The sequence below is a fragment of the Equus caballus genome, chromosome 9 (assembly GCF_041296265.1).
Source record: "Equus caballus isolate H_3958 breed thoroughbred chromosome 9, TB-T2T, whole genome shotgun sequence".
NCBI lineage: Eukaryota > Metazoa > Chordata > Mammalia > Perissodactyla > Equidae > Equus > Equus caballus.
Window position 1 is genome coordinate 63,019,408 of NC_091692.1, and position 22,370 is coordinate 63,041,777.

At 35.0% G+C, this 22,370-nt stretch overlaps 1 protein-coding gene across 15 annotated transcripts in view; it reads right to left on the reverse strand.

The window, feature by feature from the left end:
* Positions 1-326: 326 nt before the first annotated feature.
* Positions 327-22,370, reverse strand: part of UBR5 (ubiquitin protein ligase E3 component n-recognin 5) — a 123,442-nt gene continuing 101,398 nt past the window's right edge. For 13 of the 15 annotated variants that reach the window (XM_070221607.1, XM_070221601.1, XM_070221604.1 and 10 more), the window contains 18 exons: positions 22,241-22,314; positions 20,846-21,018; positions 20,637-20,750; positions 19,449-19,669; positions 17,964-18,084; positions 17,782-17,880; positions 15,014-15,257; positions 13,461-13,572; positions 12,667-12,811; positions 11,596-11,726; positions 10,169-10,229; positions 8,129-8,304; positions 7,819-7,903; positions 6,187-6,342; positions 5,696-5,809; positions 4,072-4,216; positions 2,393-2,478; positions 327-935 (listed from right to left, as the gene is read on the reverse strand). In XM_070221607.1, coding sequence (XP_070077708.1) covers positions 723-935; positions 2,393-2,478; positions 4,072-4,216; positions 5,696-5,809; positions 6,187-6,342; positions 7,819-7,903; positions 8,129-8,304; positions 10,169-10,229; positions 11,596-11,726; positions 12,667-12,811; positions 13,461-13,572; positions 15,014-15,257; positions 17,782-17,880; positions 17,964-18,084; positions 19,449-19,669; positions 20,637-20,750; positions 20,846-21,018; positions 22,241-22,314 — 2,470 coding nt within the window. In that variant the 3' untranslated portion in view covers positions 327-722. The remainder of the gene's footprint in view (positions 936-2,392; positions 2,479-4,071; positions 4,217-5,695; positions 5,810-6,186; positions 6,343-7,818; positions 7,904-8,128; positions 8,305-10,168; positions 10,230-11,595; positions 11,727-12,666; positions 12,812-13,460; positions 13,573-15,013; positions 15,258-17,781; positions 17,881-17,963; positions 18,085-19,448; positions 19,670-20,636; positions 20,751-20,845; positions 21,019-22,240; positions 22,315-22,370) is intronic. The other 2 variants (XM_070221602.1, XM_070221600.1) reach the window with 1 other exon arrangement.

Consider the following 22,370-nt stretch of genomic DNA (forward strand, 5'->3'; position numbering starts at 1 on the left):
ACTGACTGCTCATTGAAATAGGGATACAAAGGAAAAAAAAAAGTTGATAGTGATAAAGTATTGTGCATTGGCCCCATCATATGTACAAAAAAGTGCCCTCACTCAAATGAACAAATTACATGCAAAATATTAGTGATATCATTTAATATCCTAGAGCTCAATGCAGCCAAAATAAACCGCAATAAAAGTGGTTTTTATAGGTAAAAGTGATTTCATCTCTAAGATATGAATGTCCAGAACTTTTTACAAGTTCCATATACATGATACACAATTGCAGCCAACCACAAATTAAACACCATAAAAAAAGTTAAAATGAAAACACAGAACATACTTAATTTTTTATTTTGAAATTCCCTATTCCCTCTATACAAGAACCTTTGCTGAAACACTTTCCACAAAGGCAGCAGTGAATTTTCAGAACATTTTACATTTTTTCCCCTCAGCAAAAAGATAAATCACAGTGTAAATTATATTGTTCTGCTGTCATCTTTGGCTGGGGTTAGACCCAGAAGTTGTTGACTAGCAAACCATTATAGTCATATGTTGCTAGTGCTCCTCAGGCCTTTAAGCTACAAACTCAGCAAGGAATGTTTGCATTTAATCTCCTTAAGGTACCACCAGGGGGGGTGACAGCATTAACTTCCATAAACTTTTATAGACAAATGGAAAAAATCTACAAAATTAGCTAGTAATATTACACAGCAATACACACTTTTTATACTCTACACAAAACCAAAATTCTTGGTCTTAATGGCGAGTAGCAATTTCTGTTTGAGAATCTGTTTAGAGGAATAGAGTGGGACGTAAAGTCGAGAAATGCAAGTATTTGCGGTAGGAAGATGTTGGTCATCTGGCGGTCTTATTGTGATTGAGGGCATAGGCTGAAATCCTTCTTCACTGGCTGGTAATGATGGGCTTGATGTCCAAAAGTAAACCTAAACAGGAGTATAATAATTATAATTTTGGCTTTTAACAGATTAACATTCAACCCTTAATTCTGGCATATATACATAGACCCCCATTCTGGTGTTAAAACCTACAAAGGGGTAGTATTTTGAACTGGGTTTTAAATTTATTTCTTGTACTGAAAAGGAAAGGTTCAGGGTCAGAAGAGAAAAAAGTGTCAGATATGGAGAAAAATGACTGTTTCAGGGCCTCAGTTTCTCATCTGTAACATGAGGCTGTTGGACCAAATGTTCTCTAAGGGCCTTTCCAGTGGCTAAATTCCATGGAGTATCTCTTAGGGGAAATAAGGCACAAGGTCTCCAAAATAAAAACCTTCAAAATTCACACAGGTTATCAGAAAAGTTACTTTACATTTTATCTACTAGCAAAATAATCCTGTATTTTCACAGCATTGTGATACAGAATAATTTTGTAATAGTAATTAAGAGCTGGGGAGCATCTCCTGTACATCAAAATCCATGTAATAAGCCATATTGAGTTTTACTACACATCTGTTTTGTCCAACATAGTGGAAATAAGATAAATGATAACTTCTACTTTACTTTCCTGAAATATTTGTTTTTATTAATACACATCATTCCTCACTGATCCGTACATATATACATACATATCATTCTTCATTGATAGTAAGACAGTGCCTTTCTCTTAAGGTAAAGCTTTTTAAATCTAATGCATTTATAGTGTACAACTAAACAGACAAATATACCCAACATCCCAGAGTGACTAGGAAACCTGAACGAACTAATCTGCTATTTTCTGAAGCACGGTTTTATGAGAAATCTCATCTAGAATTCTATAGAAGGGGACAGAAAAAGAAACTCTGGTAAGTGTCAGGGTCTGTAGAATCTTCAAAGAAACATAAAAGGGATGGAAGGTACTCTAGAGATAAAGCTGGTCCAGTCCACTCATTTTATAGGTAAAAACAAGCTTAATGTAAAGGGTTTCTCCTCCAAGGATAAATGTGGTTAACCAGGGTAGATGACTATATCACTGGACATCCAAGAAGCTGGACGAAGAAAAATAATGGGGGACCTCTCAAAACTTCTACTAGTGAACTGTGACTCTTGAAGAGGGAAATAAATGATGTCGTTTTACCCAATAACCCTAGAAACTGTTTAATTTACAGGACTAATAATTCAAGGAAGAACAGTTTGGGAAACTGTGTTATATTTTCTTGTCCTCCTGCTCTTCCCCTCAGACACAACAGGATAAAACCAGCAATATGTGAAGGATGACCTCCCCAAAAGAGGAAGGAGAAGAACAGAAAAACAAAACTGTCTTTTATTTCTTTTATTTCTGACCTTCCATAATTTCCTTAGCCAAATTAAAATGATCAACCATTAAAAACTTAAAACAAAAGGCTATCATACACAGTATTTTAGAATTTTATATTTTCTTTTACAAATTTTGTGAAACTTTAACTTACAAGATCTTGTCGTTCTGTCATGCTCATCTTCTCTACTATTGACCAGAACCAACGCTTGAACTGCAAGAGCTTCTCAGCATTTTCTCCTAAGAATCAAGAATATAAATTCAGTATACTGTATTAGTTATATTTTTAGCGTGGTGTTTCTTATAAAAATAAGATATAAAATCAAAATGTTATTTAGGATGGGGAGGTCTGATTCCTGATACAGGAAATTAGGACCATTTGCATAATGTAAAATCTTATAGTTCATTAGTCAATCCTGACTCATGATGACCAAGACTATAAAAATGAACCACTAGCCTCAGAATTGCTAATCACGTAACTTTAATCCCATCTGTACATCAGGATTCTTCTAATGACCTTAATTAAATTAGTGCTTCTCAAATTTTAATGAGTTTACAAATCACTTGGGGGCGGGTCTTTTTAAAATGCAGATCCATTCACTAGGTCTGGGGGAAGACAGGGGAAAGGATCCAGAGACTATGCATTTCTAAAAAGCTTCCAGCTGATGCCAGTGTTGCTGATCTGAGGATTATACTTAAGAATGTCTTTATACATACATACATAAATATATATATTTTTTCCTTCCTAGGTTTTTGGTTTGTAACTGAGACAAATTCTTACAAGTATTGAAAATGGTACTATGGGGCCAGCCCTGTGGCCCAGTGGTTAAGCTTGCGTGCTCCACTTCGGCAGCCCAGGGTTTTGCAGGTTCAAATCCTGGACGCGGACATGGCACTGCTCATTAGGCCATGCTGAGGCGGCATCCCTCATGCCGCAACTGGAAGGACCCACAACTAAAAATACACAACTATGTACCGGGTGGCTTTAGGGAGAAAAAGGAAAAATAAAATCTTAAAAAAAAATTATATTAAAAAGTAGCACAAGAACTATTATACAATAATCTATATGTTGCCAGGCATGAAGGAAAAATAAAAACTTATCCACATTTAGCTTACTATAATTTAGCTGAAGCTGTTCATAAAATACGAAAAATAAAGGGGAAAAATAGTACCTTCATGGATGCAATAATCTTAATTACAGGTATAATCCTCTCATAATGAATTTCTTGGAGGTTCCAGTGTTTTACTGGCTAGTCATAGCTAAAAAATCTATTCCTAGACAATAGGACTTTGAAAGAAAGAGTTGCAGCAAATCAAGCACCGAAGGTAAATGTTATTCCAGGAGGATTATCACTACCTCTTGTTATTCTTTCTAGATTCTCCATGTGTTTGTGGGCTGTTATGCATTTCTAAGTGTGCTGTGGGTCCAGCTCTACAAAGCAAACATCATGCAAATTCTTTAACTAGGGAGTTTAAGAGACGTGAATCAATCGGGAAAGACCAACAGAATTGTCATACAGACTATTTTATCTTCATATATAAAAATCCTTTTTACACGGTTGCTCACCACAAAGAATTTTTAATTGTATTCACACTAAACCATATATTCTTTAAAACCTAGAATAATTAAGCAATAAAAGAATTAAGAATAACCAAATGCTAAACCATCATAGTTCAATCATATCTTAAAAAAATGTAAAAAAAATTTTAAACCTGAGTAATACAGCATTTCTCAAGCCCTGTAAATATATGTAAGAACCAGAAACTCAGAAAATGCTGACTGACCAAACTATATAGTTTATTCCTGAAATAAACATTTAAAAAGTTTCATACCTGACTCATCATTGAAAGAGGTGAAACTGATCAGCATTTGCACATTAACTTCACCACAGCCATTTACCAAAAGCCTGAAATCTTCTGCTGTTAAATCTTCTAATGAATTTTTCGGAAGCACATCCAATAGACCTTTCCTCATTGCCTAGAGAATTTCAAAAATTACCCTTTTATTACTGCCATGTAGCATTTATTGTTGTTAAAGCCCACTAGCTAAGTTTAGTAGCCTCTCTAAGAAAAGTAGTTCTCATTTTAAACCAGAGAGAAAAAATTAATTTCTATATTTTTAATTTATTAACAGATTCAACAGGCAGAAGGAAAAAAAAAACGTATCGTGAAGAGACTACAGGTTCAAAAGTGAGTTAGTATTGTTATATACCAGAAGTTAACTGAAATAATTTTTAAAATTATGTTAATAACAAACAGGATAGCCATTAAATAAATAAGAATAGATTCTATTTGTCAAATCTGCTATCCTGTCAACATACTAGGAAAAGTAATGATAATGACCAAAACAAAACATCCCTGACACAAACCCTAAATCTAGAAGCTTACTGAGAAATTACCGTGTGCCAAGAACTGTTCTAAGCACCTTACATGGATTAATTCCTTTAATCCTATCCTCATTTTGCAGAGGAGGGAACCAAGGTACAAAATACTTAAGTAGTTTGCTCATGTCATACAGCTAGAGCGTGGTGCTGCCATAATTTGAACCCTGACAGTACGACTCCAGAGCCTGCACAATTATTTCCAGCACAGGGATCAGCAACACTTGAAAAATATTTTATCATAGAAGGGGAAAGAGTTAATATAAGCAGGTCTGATGTTGCTCTTTAGAAGGGCCTCATTGGGGGGGATGGCCGTTGGCTGGCATTTAGAAACTTGGATTTTAGAATGTTCCCTACATTACTGATATGGCTATTTTGAATGACTGGGGCAATGAACCCTGCTGTAACAGGCTGCCTAGACTATTTATGCAAACAATGTGATTTATGATGAGCACATGCTTTCCTCTGGGAGTCTGAATTTCAGTGATCAGAGCTGATTGCACAGACAGAAAATGCTTATGGGATTGGCCTCCAATAAAACCCTGGGCTGCGACTCTTACGTAGGCTTCCCTAAGCACAGACACTGCACACATATTGCTGTAATTCACTGCTGGAGGAGTAAGTGTGTTCTGTGTGCCCCCAGAGAGAGAACTTTGGAAGGCTGCACCTGGATTCCACCAGACTTGGTCTGATGTATTTTTTTCCCTTGCTGAGAATCCTTTTGCTATAATAAACCATAACTATGAGTACAACTGCCTCTGAGTCCTAGGAGTCCTTCTAGTGGGACACCAAAAGGATGGGTGGTTGTAGGACCCCAAAATAGTTGTTTCAGTCCCAGAAGCATCCTTTCCAAACTTTTACTCACTAAGGCTACTTTGTGATGATTACAGGGTTTTTCCAAGTAGTTTTACTCAAAAGAAAATAAGTACTTGGTCTGGATTCAGGTGTAGTTTACACTGTATATAAACTGATTGACTTTTCATAAGTAGGTTGAATACGCTCTGAGCTTAGTTTACCACACAGGAGGACACAAATAGCCTCATCAGATCAAGGAACACTTTCTAGAAAACACTTACATGTAATGGCTGTTCTGCAACTACCAACATTCTGTGCTCTGCATATTTCCGCACATACTCATACACATTCTGGGGAGTGACTGGTATATTTACACCATTAGGAATAAGTTCAACCTGTAAAAAATTTAGCAGTTCCTTTAAAAGCAATTTTGTCAAAGCAATAATAACTTAACAGTTCCTAAAACAATTTCCTAAAAACAGTTTCTAAAACTTTTAAATCTAAAGATAATTCTGTATCTGACAAGTATCTAAGAGATGCAAACATTTTAGGCCTTAAATAAGTAAAAGAAACTCTTCTGCCTCTTAGTCTGTCTCACTAATTCTCCATCCATCTCTCTCTCTACCTCTAGTACTGTCTTTTTTCTATGTGTATTTGTGTGTCTGTGTCGTCTTCTCTTTATTGGTCACTATCCATCTAAATTGTTTCCATACAAGACAACAGACTAACCAAATTTTCTTGCCAGAATCAGAAAATTACATATTTGCTTTACCTGTCCTCCACCCTCTTCTTTACACAGGTCAATTGCAAATGCCAAATCCATTGCTGAGAAAACAGCATCAGCATCTGAACTCTGAGAAGCGAGGATAAGTTGCCGCAAACTCTCATACATCACAGGGTCAAAAAAGGCAAAATCATGCCAATTGACCTAAGAACGTAATCATAAGAAACTCAATTATGAAAGAAACATCCTTACTGAATTCATTAGTAAATTAAAGTCTATGATAAAGAATTTTATCTAATTTGAAGATAACACTGACAGTGATAAACAATAATCTTCCACTAAATATATAGAGGCAAAATTTTAATAAATATTTGGCTCTGGTAATACATTTAATTTTTAAAGTATAAAAAGTGTAATATATATTTTGAAAAAAATTTAAAGCCAATAGTGTAATAATTCTAAGTTCCAAGTAATTTATTTGCAAAAACCAGCACTAAGTATTAAACAGTGATTATGCTGAGCAGCTGGTCCTAAACTAAATACACATCCTGTTTGGTCTTAACGATCATAAAATATAGATTATTAATTCCAGATGATAAATTTGATGCTTGAAGAAATTCAGTAACTTGCTGAACGTCACATTATTGGGTTAAACCTGAGTCTATTTGATTCCATGATCTTCTCCATAATCCTTGTTAAAGGCTCAACAAATGAATATTTCTAGGATGCTGAGCTTTTTAAATCCAGTTCTTTGCACAAGAACATTTTAGCTGAAACACTTTAAGAATTCAATAGGGTCAGAATTAAGAAAAAAAAGAATAAAAAAAGAAAAACTATATATATCATAATATGATATGTGGTATTACAAGAAAACAATATTCATCAGTGGGCTTGATTAGAGAAAATATTAACAGACTACAGCTTTAGCAATGCTAATTCATATCAGATCAGTGATGTGCATCGCTGGAAAAAGACTATAAAATATTTTATTGTTTTGTGTCAAGTAATTCCTTTGAAATACCTTTAGGAACACTGGCAGTTGTGTTTTAAGTCAAAAGCTGCATAATTAGTATTATACACTAATTTTAAAGGATGTGTTTTTCCCCTCCCCCTAATCATAAAGCAATGTGCAGGTTGTCAAACTATCAAAACATACAAGGAAAATAAGCTAATTCTACCACCCGAAGATAAGTATCAAGCATGCTGTGCTATATTTTCTTACATTCTTTAGTCCCTCCTCCCCCATGTACATCTTACATATAATTTTGAAGCTGGAGATGCTCTTTTCAATACAATACTACTACTCTTCCACTACTCCCTGCTAGAACTAATAATGATGATTAAAATCTACTGGAGCACTTACTATTTTCCAGGAACTAGACTGTTTTCCTTACCATTTTATAATGAGGAAATATGCCTTAGGGATCAGGGGATTTGTCTGCAACAGGATCCAGGTCTGTCAGAAACCCCCAACCCCACCTGTGTCACTCACTGTGTTATGCTATCTCCTCCATGTTTTGAGATTTTTCCCATGTTATTAAATGTTTGAAAATGACTTATAATGGCAAAAATGCTTTCAAACTTAATACTAAGTTAATGCCATAAACAGTATGATATAATTATTTTATAAAAGAAAAGTTTGCAATTGTAAAAGCAGTTAGGTTCATTAAAATCACTTACTTTCCTGCCAAGCAACACTTTAATTACGTGTCTATTCAATGTGATAGGACATAGTTCATTCTGTAACAGACATAGTCCAAGAATCCTAAAAACAGGGAAATAATATTTAAATTCAAAAACAATTCTAGAACACATACAACCCCACACTACATACATAATATACATACAATATTTTTAGAATTTTTCTACAGCCTCATTTCTAATCAGTATGAAATAGAGCATACACACATTTTAAAAGCTAATATATTTTAGAAAGTCTCATAAACTGAAAGTTTTTAAAAGTTCAAATATAAGATTAGAGTTATTTTACCTGCCAATGTTTCTGAAACAATTCAGCCTTGCTTCTGTGTTTTTGCCAGGCCTTGGAGTATAAAATCCTCTTTTTCCAGGTTGGTAAAACAAAGGGGCATTGTCATCCCCATCATCTGTATCATCTAAATCCATATCTACTACACTTCGACTAGAGCCATGACGCTTTCGGTTTTCCTAATAACAGAATATCAGAGATTAAGCCCCAGTTTGATTTTAAAAATAAAACCTAAGAACTTGTTCTCAAAATCACTCAAAGTGAAGTCAGATAGAGCAACCTTCATATTTAAATGTAAATAAACTTTTTAATTCATCCTTTCAGAATTGTAATATACAAAACTTGTGCCTTTTAAGTCTTTAAATTCTCAGTCCATTTAAATAAAATCACTTAATGTAACTTTTTGCTTCTTTCACGTTAATTCCTCAAAGATATTTTCACTGGGTATAGAATTCTGGATTGACAATTCTTAAAGCACTTTAAGGATGATGTTCCACTGTCTTCTTCGCCTCCACAGTTTCTGATAGGAAATCCAATGTCTTTCAAATCATTGTTTTCCTGTGTGTAAGGCACTGTTGTTTGCTGCTTAGTTTTACAGCAGTTTGATAATAATGTATCTAAACAGTTTTCCTTCAGTTTATCCTGGTTAGGATTCAATGACCTTCTTGAATCTGTAAATCTATGTCTGAGACCAAATTTGAAAGTTTTCAACTATTATTTCTTCAAATATTTTTCTGTAGCAATCTCTTTCTCCTCTTCTGAGTAGTCCCACAGTAACTCCTGTGGGATCTTATGATATGGTCCCACAGGTCCCCAAAGCTGTTCTTTTGTTTGTTCTTTGAAATCTTCTCTCTCTGTTCTTCACAACGGATAATTTCTATCTTCAAAGTGACTGACAATTTTCCTGTCATCTTCATTCTGCTATTAACCTATCCAGTGAATTTTTTTCTTTCAGATATTGTACTTTTAATTCTAAAATTTTCCCCTGGTTCTCTTTTAAAGTTTCTGTTTCTCTGCTATGAACCTCATTAGTGTTTACCTTTATCTCATAGGACATAAGATAAAGTCTTTGATAATTCCAACAAGTAGGTCATCTCAAGGTTGGCATACTGGTTCTTTTCCCAGGAGAACTGGTCAATCTTTCCTAGTTCTTTGTGGTCGAGTAATTGTGGAGTGTATCCTGGACATTTTGAATAAAGTTATGAAACTGTGAGTCTTGTTAAAATGATAGAGAGAACGTTAATGGTTTTTGGCTTTACTAGGCAATCAGCCTGGTTAGGTTCATATTGGAAATGTCATCTTCTTAATTTTCAAAGCCTTTTATTTTTTATTATACTGTTTGGGTCTGCCCTGCATATGCCACATCTGAGATAGTTTGGGACCTGGACAGTGATTTATACTATAGTTTAATTCTCAGAGCCTTTGCTCTCCCAGCTAAGATGAAGTAACAAGGATCAGCTTTGCTCTTCTGCCTGAAACAATGCCATAACAGCTTTTTTAAGTTTTGACTTCCCTCTCAAATCTGTGTGCTACAGGCAGTTCCTTTTTGTCTTCTGTCCAGTTATTAGTTGTAATCAGTGGAAGAGATTGGGTTTGCTCCTTCTTGGCTGGCAGTGAAATTCTCAGGTAGCTTAAGAATGAAAAACATCATGCACTAAAAGCCTTCCTTACTGCTATACCGTATGTCCTATTTTCTCTGCATCTTTGGCACTCACTGCTTTCTTGAGGAACAAACCCAGGGATTCCATACTGCCTCTCTCCTTCTCTGCTATTAATTCATGACATCTCTAAATTAAAGCTTAATTCAGGCTGTGCTCGATTGGAGGCAACCAGTGAGTGGCATTACACTGAGCCCTAACTAAACCAATCTTATTATTTGATTCTGTACATGACACCTTTATACCTATCTTTACTTTTTTCTCTACTATAATCAAGCATGTTACTTATAAACACATAATTTCTTCATAAATGCAGCTTTCCTCCCCCTTCTGTAATTTAAATTCCAAGTGCTTATTATTAGCACATGTATAAAACATCCCTTACCTGTACCTTTTCTGAGGAGTCTAATAATCCAAGATCCAAGATACTGTCAGCTCCATTTTCCCTAAAAACAAACAAAAACCTTTCAGATTCCGGATAACTGAAACTTCTAGAATTTAGTGTAGAGAAAACATTAACATTTAAATTTATAAGAATTTATAAATACACTTAAGTTTTGAAGTAAATAAATATCCAGGACACTTACTGGTCTTAATGCAGTTCTAAGAGCAGTCAATAATGTACAAAAAAATGCACTACATGCTATATGTATGATTCAAAATAATGAAGCTAAAAGGCTACCTGATTTAAGACACAATAATTATAGTCGTCACAGGGATACCAAAACTTAAGTTCAGGGGGAGCATTGTAAAAGAACAGAAAGATGTTTAGAAGGCAATCACAATAGGAATCAAATTCTTTAATGTATTTAATTATTCTAGAACACTAATAAATTCACTGTTCACTCCATAAAGCTAGGTGAAAGCGGTCAATATTATATATTATTTGCATTCAATAGAAAATACTACTAAATTAGCAACCTTACATATATTTACAACAATCTTATCAAAAATGCACATTCCTCAGAACTTTTTATATAATGGGCTGAGATGTATCAGTGTGCTAGTACCTGTAGAAATAGGGAGGAGTAATAAAGAAACCATACATAAAAGTCAAGAAAAGAAAAATGTAGCAACAGCAAAGAAAATGAACTTTCAGCACTAGTCTTTGGCGTGGACCATTCAAAGGCTCTGAAACAGGAAAGTGGCTGGAACAGGTTAAGTGGCTGTTTAGTTTCAGTGGTTAGCCTACCTGCTTATCCATCTCTAGGACTATATGTAATTCATGACCAGGAAGAAAACACAGAAATTTTCCTCTAAAATAATTGACACTTCAAAGCCTCAAACTGGATATTAGAGCAGCCCCAGGAGAGAAGCACAGAATAAGTATGGCATATCTTTCTAATGTTACTTTTCTTTGTCACGTTGGGAAAAGAAGGATAAATAACTGTTAGATATATTGTTAAGTTTTAAAACAAATATATTACGCAACAGAAAGCAAAAACTTGCATGGATTTTTAAGGTAAAAAATGAGGAGGCCTAAAAGAAATGTCATGCTTATGGCAAGAACTCAGTGATTGTACCCCAATTCCTCGAGGTATTTGGCCTCTGCCATTGGGGTATTATGGCGGCGAACTAGAGATGAACTTCTTACAATTAATTTCTAAATATCAGGTACATAAAATATCTTCAGAACTTAAGTGACTGCTAAAATTCTTTGTAATACATGTGAAACTCGGCTGTCTCACCCATGGATTTTTAAGCCATCTCTTAAGAAACCATTTAAAGTCTTATACTTCATAGCATAAATTTCAAGATATGGCAGCACCCACATCCTAAAAATAAAGTAGCCTTCCCAACTGTGCACATTACCGTCCATGTGCAATAATGAGTTCCATGGCTTCATCCACTCTTGCTCTCAAAGAATCTTCACTTGCTAGAAGGAGAAGCAGCTGAGCTGGGGATAATTCCAGCAGCATGCCAGTGATTTTACTTGCAAATGCCTGTAAATAATGAACAAATGTTATTTGCCCCTACTCTCTGAAACTTCTTGTCTAAACCAGCAATCTTTTATCCAAAAAAAAAGAAGAAAAAAAAGTAAGAAACCTGGATAACAAATACGATAATTTCTAAACCAGCGAGGTATTTTATTAAATAAAACTGGAAGCTTAATTATAGAGAACTTTGGTAGGGAACGAACAGTCCATGCACTAGCAGAGTCTTGTTAAAGCTAGTTTAATACTTGTATGACAAGCCTTTTTTAAAGGTTTTTGATATCCATGAGTAAACACACAAATACTCAGTTTCCACTTTTTTTCCTCATCAGAGAGCCAAGAACGTTTCTTTCCTTTAGGGTAAAAAAGAAAAAAAGGGGAAGGAAGAAGTAAAGGAGTAAAAAGAGAGAAAAAGATGCCTGTATTTAAGGCTAAAGATTTACTGAAAGAAATAGATAATTGGTTTTCTCTGTTTTATTCTTTTGCTTAATATGTACATACGGTTATCTATGTAGACAAAAAACACAACTAGTTTATATGTTTCATATTAGAGGAAAGAAACCTCTGACAGAACATTCAAAATAAAAATCTTCCTGCAATACATATCAGCAGTAAAGTGCATTATTTGCAATGTGTTCTAGCTACAGCTTGATAACAGGTAAAAAGTCTGCTTCAAAAAGTAACAATAATTGGTACAAGTAAATACAACACACAGATAATTCTTTAGCACAGAAGGAACCTGCAAGGTAGAATGCCAACCTAGCATAGGCAGGAAAAACAAACAAATCTCAACCTATATAATACAGTTACCCTTCAGCAAATGGTGCTCCTATCCCTCCTAAGCTTCCTTTTTACTGTAGTCCTCAATGACATGGCTTGCCAGTACCTGACAACTTTTAAAATACTAACTATAATTCAAAAGCAAAAATGCCAAGTGCACTGTACATACTGGTTGCATTGCTTGTACACGGGGATAAAGTCTCTCTCCAAGTGCCTGACGATGCGCTGGCAGAGGATCAGGATCATCACTGGGATTCCCTTCAGAGGCTGGTCTGAAGGGCCTAGTGTCGATGGAAAGCTGCCTTCTAAAGTCTCTGAAAAAAAACCAAAGCTATTATGACTTTATTTCCCTTGTCTGCAAAATGAAAATATTAGCACCAATAGTCATGAAGTTGGAAAACCTGAGAATACAGATAGCTCTGGTTATGGTACCAAGGAAGCAGAATGCCTAAACAGATAATGGTTGGGAAATAAAGATTATGTAGATTTTGTCACTTGAAAATCTGTGTATTTGCAATGCATAGTTCAATTTGATTCTAAGGGAGTAGGACCTTGAAATACCAGAAATCAAGAGGCCCACCCATAATTCCTGGAAATTTTAGCCAAAGTAAAATGCCACCCATCCTAATAGGAGAAAAATTGAAGAGTTTAAATAACACAATTGCCACAATTAAAATTTTACAACAAATTTCAGAAAGAATGATATAAAGTTAATAAGAATTTCCAATGATGAAGAACTTGAGTGGGATAAATAAAAAGCCAACAGAATTTCAACTGCCCTTGGGTTTATAAAGCAGAACACTTGCCTAACATTTGGCTAGACTATTTTAGCTATGATATATATATCCAAATATTAGAACTTTCATTTTCTAAAAAATAGTCCATAACTGAGACTTATTTATAGGCCTACCTCTAATTCATCCCAAAAGGTGGTATTCAATAAAAGATAGAAAACTGTCTCACCTGTCCCGATCTCTCCGAGAACCTGCTCGCAAGCCACTACTCCTCCTCATTTCCCTTTCTCTCTCTCTTTCCCGATCCCTTTCTCCTCTGTTCCTTAATCTCTGCATTAAACCTGGAAGAAAATATAAAATATTCTTTGTTTAGATGAATGTAAATGCAACTACTTTAAATTTTAAAGTCAATGTGAGGACATGAGACAAACGTAGTAAGAATATGACAGCTAAAGATCACCTTCCTTAGCTGCTGTGTTAGTGCCTTTCTCGCACTCTCCCCATGGTTTGAGGGGTGGGAGTGATTGTGCAGAATGTGCCTGACATGTAATAGATGTTCACTCAGTAACTGTTTAATGAATTTATCCCCTTGTCGTGTGAAAGCTGTGAAATAATATGTAGCAACAGGAGCTATGTTAGTTTTACCATAAATAATGCTGAGATTTCTTACATGATTAAAGTCATATGTGAAATCTTCTCTACCCTTAGTTTTTGTCCTTAAGCATTATAACCACCAAGAACATTAGCTATTCTTATTTTAAAACCATAAGCATAAACTGAAGTATCGTTTCCTAAAGAGTGTGCAGCAAAGTTATTTTGAAACATTATGATTTCCCAGGTTTCCTCATTCACATTTGCCCATTTCTTTTTATTACAGGACTAGAGAAAGTCAAATGGTGAAACTAATGATGAAAGGCTGGGGTACTCTCCCCATCTTTCATCCTCAGTCCTTTCTAGAACTCATTCACAGCCTCTATGGAGGCAGTTTACAGAACCCCAATAAGATACAGCTACAGCCTAGGTAAAATAACAGGAATTTAGTAACTCCCTCTCTTTCAATTACTATATCCATCCACCTATAAGAGTGACAGTCTTCTGCCCCTACTTTTCATAAATCCCCAATTATCACCTACTTAAGGCTTTTGTAATTTTCAGAGATTTTTAAATTTGCTAACTATTATCTTGAAAATTAGGTAAGAATCCTAATTCCAAAGTGCTGGTCCTCAAGGAGGTAAAGAGCTTGCACCAGGGTATTAATATAGAAAATCTTACTACTAAAAAACAAAGTCTGGCTAAATTAAGCTATGAGGTTAGTGATATCGCTGATTTACATTTGGTTGCAGGCTCCATATCTCTTTGGGAACCGGTAGCAACTCTGCAAATCATACTTTGAATAGCAATGCTCTAGAGAATTGCATTTTCTTTTCAAGTATCTGTACTAATTAAATACAGGGATGGGGGCAATACTGCAATCTGCTCATTGAATTTTTATATTACCATAGATCTTACAACCTCCCACACTCCAAACATGTAACAACTGAGATGAAAAACTTACTAGTATAAGCACAAAGTTATGAAAATAAATGTCAGTAAAAGAGCAAACTGCTAAACTGTCTATTAGAGTACTTTAAACAAGATTAAATAATTAACCTAGAATAAAATTGTATAAAAATGTAAACGTACATTAAAGTTCTCCCACTATAAATACTTATAAAACCATGATTATCATTGTTTCGATCAAACAAGGAAAGAATTTTTATGATGCTTGTTATCTGTACTTACTTGTATGAGTGCCTTTGTTGGCATTTTGGATACAATCTAGATTTGGCAGTTTTTCATTTGACAAAAAAGCTTGTGCAATGGCTGTATAAAAACTTCGTGCTACACCACTGCCCTCTCCTGGCTCATCCTTAAATGTGACTTTTACTCTGTGTACAGCCATTGGTGTCGTTGCACATCTTCGGCCAAAGTGATTGTTAAGCTGCCTCATGGTCTGCTGAATAAGAAGATCTCGATCCCGATCAACCTATTATAACACACCAAAAAAGTAGTAAACTCAGTGCTGGAAACCACCTTAAAATTTTTCTATGTAAAATCTGAAAATCTAATTTTAGCTTTTCTCTGACAGTTTAAATAACTACAAAAGTAATGTGGGTTCTCGGAAGCTGATACATTCCAAATAAATAACATTCTAAAGCTTGCAAGAATGTCCTGCATTAAATCAGGATAATGGAATTTAACTCAATTCTAACACTTTCTTAAAAGGTCTACTGGAAAATGGCAATTCATTCAATTTCAGAATACACCAGGGGTAAATTTTAAGTGGCTCAAAAGTGTAATTTTTTTTTTTAAATAGCAAATACTAGAAGAAAACATGGCATATTCCATTGGTGACAGAACATCACAGGCAAAGTAAAAGAAAAACAAGAAACTGGGAAAAACATTTGCACATTCTATTATAGACAAACATACATATTGATGAATAGTGCACATATCACCTAAAGATAAAGTGCTTCTAAAAAACTAACGATAAAAAAAAAATGGGCAAGACATATCACCAAACAGTTCACAGAAAAATACCCTTAAATATATGAAATAATGTTTAATTTTTGCTAATAAGAGAAAAGCAAATTAAAACTATATTGACATGCCATTTCTTACCTATCAGATTGGCAAAAATCTGACAACAAACTGCTGACAAGTCTATGGGGAATCAGGCATTCTTGTATTGATGTTGAAAGTGCAAAAATATACAATTATTATCCAGACGTATTTGGCTAGATCATATATGCACATACCCTTTGCCTATATCTAGGATCCATGTCTAGGAATCCATCTCAAAGACACACTAGCCAAAAAGTGAAACAAACATCTGGCTATTCATCAACATCACTATTAATAACAGCAAAAGATTGGAAACAAACCTAAATGTCAATTAATAGGAATCTGGCTGAAAAAACTATGATACAACCATAAAAGGCAGTAATAAGACTAAGCAGCTATAAAAAAGGAAGGCAAAACATCTCTATATACACCTACGGCTTTCTCTCTGGGATATACTGTTAACTGGGAAAATAAGTATGAAGCTAAATGTATAGCATGCTCAGGGTGGGGAGTCAAGGAGAGAGATGGGTAAATGAATACACACAAGATCATACTTTTTTAAAAGGGCGGCGGGGGGATAACTAAAAAAAAACCTGAAGTGGGAAGGGGGACATGGTAAAAGAGAGGAAGGGAAATAGCTCTCTCTGAATATACCTTCTTCTGTAGAGTTGGCCTTCCAACACTGTAGAGGTTTTACATTAATTCTGAATCAAAACAAAATTTAAAAGAAAGCAATCCCTAAAAATTGAAATCAAAATGAAACAAAAGGCCCTAATTATATGGAGATGGTAGCAAAACCACATAAAGAGGAATTATTTCAAATGACTTTCAAACAAAGTAACTTGTACATGACCAATTGGATATGCTCTAAGGACAAAAAAGTGCAAATAAATCTTAAGCTAGTTTCAATAATCATTTCGTTGGTGGTGCTGATGTGATTCTGACTGTTGTGTGTATGCTGTGGGATAAAAGCAAATGAGTAATTTTATCAATGTTGTTCTAAAGTTGAATATTCAGTTAGGAAGAAAGGAGATAAAGACTAAGAGGTGAAAATAAACAAAACAACCCTGTAGTCCTAAATCTTGCATTTGAATTGGTAATAAGAACTCATGATGTAATTTTTCTTCTTTTTTTTTTAAAGATTTTATTTTTAATTTTTCCTTCATCTCCCCAAAGCCCCCTAGTACACAGTTGTATATTCTAGTTGCAGGTCCTTCTGGTTGTGCTAAGTGGGATGCCACCTCAGCATGGCCTGATGAGCGGTGCCATGTCTGCGCCCAGAATCCGAACTGGCGAAACCCCAGGCCACCGAAGCGGAGTGCGCAAACCCAACCACTCGGCCATGGGGCCGGCCCCCTTTCTTCTTCTTTTTAAAACAACATTTCCTAGCTCTATCCACTAAAAGGGCCTAGAAACAATGACCAAGCCAATAGGCAGTGAGCAACCCTAGAGCCCAGATTATAATCTCAAAATACAATTTCCTACTAAAAGGAACCAGGGCTTCTTGAAGAAATGGCTGATTTAAGGTCTGCAACAGGAAATACACAAGATGAGACATAGCAAAAAGTAAGAAAGTTATCAAAGACTATTGGAGTCATGTCACAAGGACTCAGGAGCCAAAAAGGACCCAGGACACCCACTAGCCAAAGAAGAGACAATCTGAGCATCAATGGAATAATAACTTCAGTGGAATGAAGCACATCGAAAATGTTTAAATCCATGTATTCATAATGATACTTTAAAAAAAAAAAAAACAACTCTAGAGGATGTTAGGAGACCAACTGCCAGAGATAAATGCTACTCTAAATTTGCTGGTTACCATTTATTTTCTTTACATTTTTAATTACACAGTCTATATCCCTAAACAAGATTGTTATTTTTTGTTTTTAAACTTTATATAAATGGCATATCATATGTATGGTATAGCGAAATTGAAATACCTTTACCTCTAGTGATAAATCTCTTGACTGCTGGTTTCTCAGTTTTTCCATTTCTCTACGGAATTTTGATTCTTTTACCTCAAAACCACCCAATTCGGTCAGGATCTTAAAAAAAAAATGCATGACAATTATTCTCTGAAGTATGTTCTTATCAGGCAGAAGAGAATTTAAAACGCTCATATACATACAGATCCAGGTTCTGCTCCAACATCTTCCATGAATACCCTGCCGAACAGTTCTAAAGAAAGGCGCCAACGTCCCAGCAGCATATCATGGGAAATAACCATTCCCATGAAGCTACACTGGGGCCTGGAAGAATTTAAGGGGAGAGAGAGAAGTAATTCAGCCAACTCTAGAAATTTCCTGGTTTTGGTTCAATGATAGTAATTTACTTGGTCTTTTAACATTCTGAGGTGTTAAGTACTTCAAACCACATCTTCTCTAAGGAGAACTTTTCTATAGCTATTCCTTCCTTGCAGAACATCTCACTGTTACTCCATTGTCTCTTCTGTCCTTTACGTAAAGATAAATCCCCAGGCTGCCACCCATCCTTCTCTTTCATTTTACCTCTTCTCCTTAAAGTCTAATGTCCATCTCCATCTAGGTGATTCCAAGATCCCTCTCTAGTTCGAATGATAGTCAGCTCAAATTCAACATGGTGAAATGGGATATGGCCTTTTCACTACAATGACATTGCCTCCTGATTTTTCAGTAGTACCATCTATTTCCCTATTGCACAGATTTGAAACAAATTTTAATTTTTCTTCCCCCCGTTCCTCCAAAGTGATCAAGTCCTTTATGAATTTCTCTTCCTTTCTATGATTTCCTTTCCATGCTTAAAGGCAGTATGCTACGTCAGCCTCCTTTTTACCACTAGCGAGAACTAATAGCAGCTTTCTAACTTGTCTCCCTACCTCTCATTCTTTTCTCCTTCTTCTATCTGCTTCTACATATTCTAACCATCTCAGCTCAACCATCTTGTCTCTAGGAAGCTTGGGCCACCCCAGTCCACAATTCTTCCTTGTCTTTTGTGTATATAAAATGTATATAGTTTCTTTAGGCAGCTTAACTCCTAAGCAAAAAAATTATCTGACATTACATAATCAAAATCACAGAACATAAAGCAGATACTCAACAAATCATTTGAGTGATTAGCCATACTGAGCCACAGTATATACTAGCAAATTTTTACTGGGAAGGCAAAGACCCTACCTCTTGCAAGAGAATTACCAAGTGTGAACCTGGCAAAGGAGTCCAAGTGAGTGTTAGAACCACAAATTTAGAAAGCTCTCTCTAGTTATTCACATGTTCCCCTTAGCTGAGCTGCTGGTAACAAGTCTATAATTGGTAATTTGACAAGGATATATACTTCAACGCAGTACTAAACATTAAAAACATAGCCTTAGAATTTCCTCAGTAAAGTGAGGAGAAAATAAGAATGCGGATAAATGACAAAATAGTGACATACACACAAAAAACACAAAAATCCAGAAAACTCAAATTTGACATTTAAATATCTGATTATATATAAGGAAAATACAAAAATAGTAAAATAACATGTAATTCTATTATATACACAAATTAAAGAAAATTATGAAATTTCTAAATAAAAATTCTTACAAGAATTATTACAAAGAAATGCAACAGAAAAACTATCTTCACGTAGCAAATACCTGAAAGACGTAAGAGGTGGCCCTTCACTTTCAGTCAGTCCTATTTCTGCTAGTAAACTGCTTTTCAATTGTGCAGCAAGATCATGAGCAGATGGCCCTGGTTTTGAACTCTCAGCTTCTTCTGGCACCAGGCTCTGTTCTTCTCCTTCTTTTTTCTGCCGATTTTGCATGTTCATTACATTTTTCAAATTGGCAGCATAAGACATTTTAGTTGGAAGAACCTAAGAATTTTTACATTTAAAAGTTAAACATTAAAAAAAAATGACTAGATTTCCATTTCAACTTACTAATACTCCAAAGAAATCACATGGAAGTTAAGTAATTCCTTTCTGGCACTTCAACTTGTAGTCTATTTCTTGTCTATCTGATTCCCCTGGCTGACCACCAATTTCAGTGCATTTACCACAGCAGCCTCTGAGAACTTTTAAAGAAATCTTAATAGTATCTGTGGTTACTTAAGTCTCTTACATATTTTCAGTATTGCATTCTCCTTTATCATGTAGATGATAAAGAAAATTCTATTCAGCTACATTTCTTCTAGGCCTGCTCTTAAACAAGTTAGTACTTTTTCATTGGAGAAATAGTATGGTATAATTTTATGCTCTCAAATCAGACTTTTATCTGAAAACTGGATCTCTCACTTAAATAGCTGTATAACAACTGACATTCCCCCATGAAATTTATGTAATCTCTCTAAGCCTCAATTTCTTACCCATTAAATCAGGATAATAATGTTTCCTGCTCAACATGGTTATAAAGATTGAGACAGTGCCCATGAGATAGAATTATTCAACAAATGTTAGGTATCATTATTATTATTACCATATTTATTCACATTCTAGATTCAAAAAGAAAAGTTTCAAGCTAATATTATATCTGCTCGTATTTAAAAATATATATAAATTTAAATTTTCAGCAGCAGTACAACAATCAACTCTGAAACAGGCAAAGCACTTAATGAAACTGCCATTTTATAGATGAAGTAACCTGACACAGAGCAAGTTAAGTCTCAAAGCAGGCTACTGACACTGCTGGAATTCCTTTGGTTATGTCATAAGGCAGGAATTTCTGATACTTCCAGTATTTGGGGAAATACAATATTCTGAATTCATGCATTTCCAAAAATCTGGAAGGTGGGACAAGTGCTCATTCACAAATATTATATTGCAAAGACTTTTACTATCTTACCTCAAGGCAGTTTCTATCCACTGTAACCTCCATTAAGCATTTCCCACTACTGGCAGATGAAGAATAAAGACCCTGACTTGGACGGCCAAAAAGATCCTCCTTTCTAGCATTTGGCTGGAATTTTAACAGAAATATTCTAGTTACAAAGAACACTTTAAAAAAATAAATTCAGTTAAAAAGAAACCTTAAGATTATTTTATTTAAATCACCTGCAACAGATGTGGCTGATCAGCCAAGGGGATGGCTTCAGCCAGAGGCACTTCAAATGGATTTGGGGGTATACACCCAAGGAACGTCATGGAGTCTGAGCGTCGGAAAAACGGATGGTTTTGGCCAGTTTCTGCAGGAAGAGAGTCATCATCCTTATCATTCAAAGTAGCACCTAAACATAAAGAGAAAATGTTTGTTTTTTAGAGAAATTAATTATTGGAGAAGGATAAAAGAATCTTAACCTGCTCAATCCAAAACTGCCATTATTTCTTTATATAAAATTTTAATGCCTCTCAAAAACAAGTTACTAAGCCAAAATTCTGATAATATCTTTAAGTGATAATTCAGAATATTAGCAGTTTAAAATGGTTACAATGGTAAATTCTGTTGGTGTATTTTAACATAACAGTAAAAACTTGGAAAACAAATTAGCAGTAACAAATAGTATTCCATTTTGTACTGGACAGATGTTTCCCATCTCTCTTTATCTCTCTAGAGATTCAAACCTGAATACGGCTACATTCCTGACCATATTCAGGACCTGGCTCACTGATGACACCAAAAGGGAGGAGACAGACAGGAGCTGAAATTTAAGCATTTGCTTACTTGTAAGTTCTGCTTCCTCTATAAGAAGATAAACAGAGAAATATCTGGGCAATTCATGCACTCCAACAGGAAGTCGACACAGCAGCACTAACTCCCCTTAATGGAACAAAACTTTTGACAGTGCTTACAGTGTGCTGTGGAAGCAGCAGTGAGCTACGGCTGGGTTCTCACAAAATAGCAGTTAGGTCAGCTGTGGTTCCCTGAGCTAAATAAAAGTATCAGCTGACAATACTTAAAAGGCAAGTGGACTATTTGACCTCACTTTAAAAATTTCTAAAGTCCACTTGAAATAGCTGAAAACTACAAGTAGACTGCAGAAGACCTTAAAATTCCTTGAGTTTAGAGTATTTCCTCTCTTTATTATATTAACTGTTAAAAGTTTTGATATTTGGAAGTTAAAATTGGTATTTCTTTTTCTTGACTAAATCTATTCTGCATCACTATTAACAAAAGTTCTGCCAAGACATTATTTAATTGTAGTACCTATACACTTAAGAGGAAAGGTAAACATAAAACTAAGAGAAATGCAAAGAAGAGATACAAAGATAAAATTGAAAATATATCAACTGTTGAAAAGTTCATAAAATTTCTTTAATTCATCCTTATTTATGAAACAAATAATGCAAGGATGTATAAGGAAAAATGGATAGAAAATGCAAGAAATGGGACATAGAGAAGAAAAGAGAAATTCCCACCCAGACAGAAAATAATGAAGTTAAAAAGCTTGAAGGGGAAATACTGAGGCAGCCATTTCTTGAAGTAGATTAGCAGATTTTCTGTACACTAACTTTGATTGGTGTCATCATCATTTTCATGTTCTGAATCTTCATTATCAATACCCAGTTCCAAGAGTTCTCGTGTCCTTTAAAAAGACAAGTGAGTCATTTCATATGAAGTATTTGTACAATATGAACAGGA